The sequence below is a fragment of the Amaranthus tricolor genome, chromosome 4 (assembly GCF_026212465.1).
Source record: "Amaranthus tricolor cultivar Red isolate AtriRed21 chromosome 4, ASM2621246v1, whole genome shotgun sequence".
In the NCBI taxonomy this organism is placed as follows: domain Eukaryota; kingdom Viridiplantae; phylum Streptophyta; class Magnoliopsida; order Caryophyllales; family Amaranthaceae; genus Amaranthus; species Amaranthus tricolor.
The window spans coordinates 29,500,142-29,509,564 of NC_080050.1; the positions used below are offsets into that span (position 1 = coordinate 29,500,142).

A 9,423-nucleotide genomic window follows, 5' to 3' on the forward strand; every position below is an offset into this window, starting at 1 on the left:
TTTTGTCATTTGGCCCGTTGTTATTAACACGATTGATTTTCAACTCATGTTAAATTTTTTAAAATAATTCATTGTTACAAACGAGTGACTTTTTACCACAACTTTAGATGATAAAAAGATTATTTTGGAAATTAGTTTTAAAAAGACTATTTTTTGAAGTGACCTCAAGTAAGCGCCAATTCATCGTACTTCCTCTTGTTCGATCACCTATTATTGTCACAATTAATTTTTGCATAGTTACCAATGCGTATAATCAATTCTAATATCTCTAATTTTGAATAAATAAAAATTTTAAAAAAAATATTAATAAAATTTACATTGAGACAAATTAAATAAAATTTCACTAATTATATTTTAATTTATAAATTGATAAAGAGTATAAAAAAATAAAATAATAATGATAAATAAAAGGGAGGATAATCAAAGATCTCCCGAGCAATTCATTATTGATTAAAAGAGGCCCAAAACACCAAAGTTCAAACACACGTCATAAAGCTCTTATATACACTAAACATTACGCTAACAATAAGTCTAGCTCAAAATTATTTTATACTTCATTTGTTTTGTTTTTACATTCACTATTTTTTCTCATTTGATAGTTATTTATTAATTAAATGTATAGATTAAATTAAAATAAAGTTAAAATATATACAAATTATTATATCATACGGTTTCACCACAAGATATAGATTTATATAGCTCAATTAATACAAATTATTAGCATACGAGTTTTTTGTTTCATAAGCTCGTCTCACCAAGATACGATCTTTCATAAGAGTGGCTCTAAAATATATGAATGAAATTAAATGAAAATGATATATCATTATTCATAAATAAAACTAATGCAAAATAAATAAGATAAATCAAAATAGCAATTAATATTAAATGAGCAGGATATATGGAGTAGTTATTTGATCTCATGACTCATCAAGATTGAAAGCAAAATTCACGCCAAGCATCTAAAACCTTAACTAAACATGCCTAACGTGGACTATTTTTATAAAGACTTTGATATTTCGTATGATATTACTTAGGGTTACTCGAAAGTGACGTGTTTGCAAAAGTCAATTATTTAATGACTATATTTTTCTAGAAAAATATATTTATATATTAATATAATATTATTATTCCTATCAAATTTATATGTTATATATGAAATGCCCCTATTTGGGAAATTACAATCTTTCAACACAATTTAATTTTTCTTTTATAATATGTTGCGTTGGTTGATTAGCTGAAATATTGAAAATAAAAAAATGATGGTTGAGAAAGGTAAACTTGTAATAAAAAATTGAAAAATGTGCTACAAATTGAAATGAGTGATTGCGTATAAGAAGTAGGTATCGTTATTGAATATGATTTTGAAATTAATACTTCAAATTAAATTAAATTAATATATTAATTACGTACACATGAAAAAACTATTTAATTTAAATATATATTATATAATTGAAATTCGACCAGACATTTAAATTTACGTTTTTAAAGACGAAGCTACATGTAAGCCGAGGAAGGGCTACATCCAGCCCAAACACGCAATCCAAACACTCAACCTTTACTAAATTCTGTTTTAATAAAATATACTCTATGTCCATTTCATTTTGCTGTATTGCGGAAATTGAAATGAAAGGTTTTATATATTTGTAGCAAATTTAAAGAGAGAAAAACAATATATGTACTTCTATCAACTATTCTTGTGGACGTCTTTCAAACAGGCGACTTCAAAACAAAAAGTCTAAATTTTTATTTTTCTTTCTATTTTATATTAATTGGATTATTTAACTCATATATTTAGAGAGACATTGTCTTGAATAATTTGTGTTAATTGTTATTATGTATGAATGAGATATCCTTGTGACTTGTGAGCATTGAATAGAGTACTTGTTTGTCCATTTTCCACATGGAAGACTTGGTGCCTTGCATCTTCTTCTTTAATCTACTACTATTTCCTCTTTTGCTTGGAAATTTCATATTTGTGCGTGTGGTTGGCCCACGATTCACTTATTTTGCACTTTCTCATATTTCAACAAGTGTAACTTTTTGTCTTTTACCGGGCAATTCCCAAGTTTTGTTATTTTTAGATTACATATTAGACAAAGAAAATGAAAAAAAAAAGTAAAAATTGAAGCTAAAATTAAATCTTTCTTGTTTTATTGTTTTTAAATTATAGAATAGGGCAAGAGAAGGTAAAAGATGGATAAAGATCGAATTCGAAATCTTGCCTGAAAAAGGTAGTAGTAGTACTTATACCAATAAAGAAACGATCCGATTCTCAAGATTTTTTTAAAAAATTATATGGTAGGCTAAAAGAAGATAAAAAGTATGTAAAAATCGAACACAAGACTTTGTCTGAAAAAGGTAGTACTTGTACCAATTGAGATAAAATTTAATTTTCAAGTTTTATTCTTTTTAGTTATTAAATAAGCTAAAAAAACAGAAAAATTAAGTAAAAGTGTTGCAAATTGAAAAAACAGAGAATAGAAAATTGTTTAGACTTATGTAATCATGTTTAGGCATCTCTAAAGGTTGTTAATTATATATTTTCATTAATGGTTTAAGCTATGCACAATATTGTGCGTTATTATGCACATAGACATTTGAAACTTACATGTGCCAACAAAGATACACTTTTTCCTTCCTTATAATCATTACCATCATAATAGATAAAAAAATAATCAAGTTTTCATCGTCTTATAAGTCATAAGTAGTGTTACAAAGAAAGATATTATTACTCAATTACATAAACAAAAGACATACAACACCAAGTGTACAAAAAGTTAACAAATATTACTTGCTACTACACTAGCATAACAACACGATTCACTTCACGATAAGCGGAAATTATTCATTCACTACTTAATCTAAGTTCGTAACAAACCCAAAAAGACGACAAGAGTAGATATCAATTTCTTAAAATTGAGCCGAACTTCCTGGTTGATTACCTTGTTCATCAACGATAGACCACAAGTCGACCTTGTTGGTGTTCCTAGCAGAACAATTTGCACGAATCTCACCTTGGTTACTCGTCAAGACACCAAGTTGTCCCATTTTCAACATCGCAACAACAAACTTGTCGAAAAACAAGGATTGATTAACAGCAAAACTCTTAACAATCTCCTTAGTTTTTGAATTAGTGTACAAATCTTGATCCGAGGTAAACAAGCCTTGTCGATTCATAAGATCGACGTAGTATTTGTTGTCGAAAACATTAGGAGAACGGATGTCTAAAACTGTAGTGTTGTCTGTGTCTTTTTTAGGGCATGTTACTTTGAGATTCTTAGCGAAGGTTTGATCCATGGTCGAGTCTTGTGTAGGGTAAAGCCTATCACCAAAGGACGCACAATGGCTGATCCCAATGGTGTGGCCCCCAGAAAGGGCTACTACATCTGTAGGATCAAGTTTCTTCTTGGAAAGTGAGTCTAGAATGGTATCAGCATTGCTTTTTGGAGATGGTAGATTAGCTAAGGTTTCATTTTGTGTTGCAAAATTTAGACTGTCCCTTCTTCCTAATGGGATGTAGTAGTTTGGCCCACCTGACTGCAATACCAAATCACCAAAATCATTGTGAGATAATAGTAATTAGTGAGAGACTAATAATATTTTATTACCCCAATGTTATTAAGTGGCTTACGCCACATATAGAGTGCCGTTTAGGATGTTGGATGTAGGCATCCTTTTATAGAGATTGTTTCTGATTATCCTTTATTAGCAAATATTATCTAAAACTTCACGTAAAGACACATATATCAAAAATAATCAAGTTGGGAGGCATGCATGTATCAAAAAGTATGATATATGATAGAAGGAAAATACAACATATCATGAGGGTAAAACCATCAACTACTTAAACTCGAATTTTATGTATAAGGAGATGTATGTTAGATTCATACCTCTAATTTAAAAGGCTTTTGTGTTAAGAGGCGTGATAAAGCATATAACATGACAAGAACATGACGATGTTTGACAATTGGTTTTGGTTTGTTTAATAAGTTTGTTTGACCAATTAGTAGTATTGATTGTTAAGCTAATTTTTAAGTCGATTGCTGATAAAGATGTCTGGTAAAGATAGTTATTATTAAATTGGCTTTTATTAAAGAAAATGTGGGTTAATAAGCAAAAAGCTAATAATTTTTAATTGAAAAGCCAAATTTTCAACCTCAAGCTACAACGCTTTTTACTAAACACATTTATATTGTTTTACTAACCAACAAACCAATCATCAGCCAATAAACCAACCAAAATGACAATATATAACTAATCAAGATCATATTATATCATGAGATTCTAACTATCAGTTTAAATGTTTGCGCTTTTTTACTCTAGTATGTACTTTAAACTTTTTATTGAGTTAAATATCAACAATAAATTATAAGCAATTGTATTGTTTGAAAAAGATGAATGAAAAAATTACCAAAACAACGGAATCACGAGCAGCAAGAGCAGTGATATCAGCACAAGAAACTACTCGGCCGCAAGCATTGTGCACAAGAGCGCGGAGATCATTTATAATTTTGAATGCTTGTTTTCTCAGACTCAAATTTGGTGGCGCATTTTGCTCACTTGGTCCACTTGCTGACCCATCCAACAGTACTGATGCATCACATCCCTAATTGATAATTTTATGGAAAAAAAAAATCAATAAGAAAAAATGAATAAGATAAAAATTCAATGATATTATTTAAGTATTATAAATTGATTTAAAATGAAACTTATCAAATTTGTATGTATATATATGTAGCACATGGACTTGTATATGCAGCTCAATGACGTATATTTATCATTGAATCTTTTGCTATTGATAAATTTTTAACTTGTTTATATGATTTGTTTCTTTGAATTTGTTATACAAAAATAGTGTAACAAATTAAAAATAATAAATATGAAAGAAGTTAAGAAATTAATTCCCTACAAATGTCTTTTTGTACCATATAATTGACATATACTTATTTCCTTGTCTTAGATAGGTACTCACGTTATTGTCATTATCTTAACAAGTAATATTAACTTGATTAATGATTTTATTATTTGATTTTAATTTAACACATAATTACACTATAAAATAAGAAAAAGGTTTGCTCTCTTAATATTTTCAGAACCATGTAAGAAAAATTTATATATATAATTTAACATCGGTTTTAAATCGGTTATAATGCGGTTTTAAATCGGGTCTTAAAGTCCACATTGATTTTACATAATTTTAAATACATTTTAAAGTCTGGTCAAGTTGGATTTGTGTTAAATATCGGATTATCCGATCTTTATAAAACAATAGTTATTCCAATTTTTTTAAGTTGCTACAGTTCCAGTAGCAACTAATGTTCGTCAACTGATCTTATTTGGTATATATTTTTCCATGTATAATGTGAAACATAGTCAAGTGAGATTATGTTTGATTTGTATTAATACATATTTTCATAATATTAACATTTTAGAATATTTATCATATAAATTAAAAATATTAAAAATTAAAATCGTACATTGGATAGCGGAAAAACAGGTAGCTATTAAAATAAGAGGAAATAGTAGTTCATATTTCTATTTGTAGTGAATAGTGATTCTCTATCCTACTGAATAAAAAAAAAAAAAAAAGGACATAGAAATAAATACCAAAACGAAGCAATCGTGAAAATGAAGACGCAGCAAACCAGCAGCTTGAGTGATATCTGTTTGAAAGACTTGTATAAGATGATTTCTAACAATGAATTCCAAATTTGGGCAACTTGAAGCATAAAAATTGTAAGACAGGCCAGGAGCAACTGGTACACTTATCTTACTATCTCCTTTACTAAATCCTGATAATAATGAACACCATATTACAATTAACAATAACACTAATTTTGAACCCATTTTTTGATATTAATTATCTTTCTTTTATGTTTTACTTGTGTTATTGCACTCTTCAGACTTCTGTGCCCGGGGAGGGCTTTTATAACCACCAAAAGGCATTCTCTTTTTTGTTGTATTCACACTAACAATTTTAAAAAATTAAAAAATTTTACGTCCTTTTTTTAAATTTTACATGGTAATCTTAAATTTTTAACTTTTCTGATAGAAAAAATGTTAAGTTTTTAGTTAAATTAATGATTAATTTTAGACTGAATTTCGAATTATGTGGTCAATTAGGGTAATTACGATTTTTTTTTTTCGAAAAAAAAATGTTATTAAGTAGCGTAAAAATAGCATAAAGTAAAAAAAAAAATATTCTTTTTGTTTATCATATTGAAAAATTATAAGGTTAAGATCGTCATGTGGATTAAAAAAAAATTATCTACTATATAAAAAAGTCAAAAATTCAAAGTTTTCATACAAAATTTTTAAAAAAATAATGAAATGAAATGAAATTGTGGAGCATATGAATTCAAAGTGTGGTAATTTTTTAAGAATAAAGGGAGAATTACCTTATTGTTATTTTATTTGTCTTAAATTTAAATCCGACATCAAATGTCTTATTTATTTTTTAGGTCAGTTTCCAGTTGTTATATTTTAAGTAATGATTTTTGGTCTCCTTAATTTATACATTTAGTCACTTTTTTTTATGGTTCTCTTCTTAATTTGTACATGTGAAATTTTTTTCAATATGCTCACCTCTTAATATATAGATGAAGATACCTTCATCTTAATATTTGTGGAAATTTCAAAAAAAATATTTACTCTGAATTAAAAAATGTATTTTTTATCGTCTCAAATTAATTACTGCGTTTCTTTATCATAAATTTTACAGACTAACTGAACTTAAAAGAAAGTTGGTATATTTAATCAATATCGAAACCTAACTCCAAAAAATAATAAATTATCATTTAAAATAGAGATGGACGTGATACTTCTATATTATTACTATTACTTTTCAATATAAACGAATATTACTTTACTTTTTTTAGAGACTATTTATTTCCTATCCTATGTAATACAAGTTCCCTCTGTCTTTTTATTTAATATTATTTTTTATTTTGAATTGTTATTTTATTTTTCAATATTTATTTTTAAATAATAACTTATTTTTTATTATCTTATTTATATATTTTTTAATTTTTTATTTTATTTACATACTTTATTCTCTTTCCATATATTATCAAATATTCAAAATTGTTATAAAAAAAAACGCTACTTTTTTATTTGCTATTATCCTAAAGAAAAGAGTAGTGTTTTAGTTGCAAATTGCCATGGTCTGTCAAGGATTAGGTGAGAATTCTAGATGTATTATTTTATAAACATTGAATTCTTAATAGCCGGCTTCTACTTTTTTTTTGAATTTTTAGATTTCCAACACATCAAGATATTAATGGGTTGTTTAATAATTCATATGAGTATTAAATAGTTAAAATAATAATCATAACAACAAATTTGTGTATGAGACAGTCTCACCGTGAGATGTGCCCTAACACTTATACTTTGATTAAATAGCCTAATATTAGAAATTTTTAGCATAATGAAACTTTTGTTTGAACTCATCTTACGGTGAAACAATCTCATACAAGAGGAGAAATTAGGTGTAATTTTGATGAGAAAATCTTTTAACAAGTTCAATGGTCAAGTTTGTACTACTTGAATAATTTTATTGTTTTACAAAATTTATTTCACCACATTATCATTAAAAAATGAAGATTAGACATTTAAGTGGTTATGACATATTGTGAAAAAAAAATTGTATGATCAAAGTTTTATTACTGCATGAAAATAATATTGTACATTTGTAAAAAATTTACAATATAAATTATTCTAATTACCACTGTTTTGTACCAAAAATCAAAGAGGTCATTTATATTATATCTTTGTTTGTCTCTTTGAATTTGTATCCTACTATAACTCAAATATATGAGAGATTGTCGAGTCATATGATTGTTGCTTGAATAAACAACTAAAATTTTTAATTGAATTGATTTCTTAATATGTAATAGAGTATTATCATATTCTATCAGAAAATACATATATGCATGACAGCATGATAATTTATTTTTTTGAAAAATATTATTAATTTCTATGTTTATGTTCAACAGAATAATGTTAGGCCAATTTAGAATTTATGAAGTTAAGGACAAATTTTAAACTTTAGAGTATAGATTCTTAACAAAATTAAGGTCGGTATTTTAAAAAATGTTTGTTTTTTTATTATTCGAAATTGAACATTGAACACATTGTTTTTGAAATAAAATTCTAAAATTTTTTGGATAAGATAAAATTGTAATTTTTTAAGCTTGACAATACATTTTCTATAATAGATTAATTATAAAATTGTCAGGATATTTTAGTTTAGATAAAGTTGTAATTTTTTCTGTTATATACTTTATTATGTCAAGGAACCAACTTACTAAAAGCTTATGTTGATTGTCAAAATCTTAGGATATGTTATATATTTTATTATACCTCCTCATACGAGAGCTAGCTCTTATGGCTAAAAGTGTGGATATAATATTGGCCCTGCTTATACCTAATGTTAAATATTACACTTGAAATGAGGGGTATATGTGTGTTAATGGACCAATTTAACCAAATGTACTAACGCTTCTTATTCATCTAGAAAATTTACCGTGAATAATACAATCTTTTAACTTTTTTCTTACAATAATAGCAACTTTTGATTAATCATGAATAAAACAAACTTTGATAGGTGTTTTTTTTCAAGCATCCAAACAGATAATTTTCACACTATTTTTGTTTTAAATTACCTACAATTGTAAGTTATTTTACATGTTTGAATGCTCTAGAAAACCAATCATTTAAAGTTAATATGATTTCATAAATCATAATAGTTTCTCATATTATATTTTCACCTATATTTATGTAGTATATAACGGTTGTAATAATTGGGGTAAGGGGATAAATTATAAATACACAAGGGTCTTCCATATTAAAAAGTCAATTATTAAGATCTCTTATTAATATACATACTAAATTGAAAGGGGAAAAAAGTGGTGGCGGCTTGACCATGAACAAATAAACAAATAGGCAAATAGCAAAAAAAATATATTCATTTTCAAAAAATATTTTAATAAATAACGCTGATTTATGAAGTTAATAAATCATCTTAATATGATAGAATTTAATAAGATAAAAGTTTTAAAATTTTAGACGAAATTTTTACATTTACAAAACTTACGAGTAAATTAATGAGCTGATTTTTAGCGTGTGGTGGGCACAACTTTCAGCCTTTCAGGAATGTCCTTTTCTCTTTTCTCATGTGTCTATTTTGATCTACTTTTGTGATGCATCCCCTGTATCCATGTGCTTACTCTCCTAATCTCGTTCCTACTCTATCTCTTTGATTTAAAATCAAATAAAATAATACCTTTGAAAAAATATAGATATTTGATATAATAAATTACAAAGATAGATTAACCGGTGTGGATGAAATTAGGAATGTTTATGGGTTGGGTCCAATCAGACTCGGATTCGGATTCAAATCTATTATTTTTTGGCGGATGCCCA

At 26.6% G+C, this 9,423-nt stretch overlaps 1 protein-coding gene across 1 annotated transcript; it reads right to left on the reverse strand.

Annotated features, from left to right (window-relative positions):
- Positions 1-2,662: 2,662 nt before the first annotated feature.
- Positions 2,663-5,909, reverse strand: LOC130810107 (peroxidase 12-like). Its single transcript, XM_057676056.1, has 3 exons — positions 5,608-5,909; positions 4,412-4,606; positions 2,663-3,537 (listed from the first exon to the last, which is right to left on the reverse strand). The coding sequence occupies exons 1-3, from the start codon at positions 5,845-5,847 to the stop codon at positions 2,911-2,913; spliced, it is 1,062 nt and encodes a 353-aa protein (XP_057532039.1). The 5' UTR covers positions 5,848-5,909; the 3' UTR covers positions 2,663-2,910.
- Positions 5,910-9,423: the final 3,514 nt, after the last annotated feature.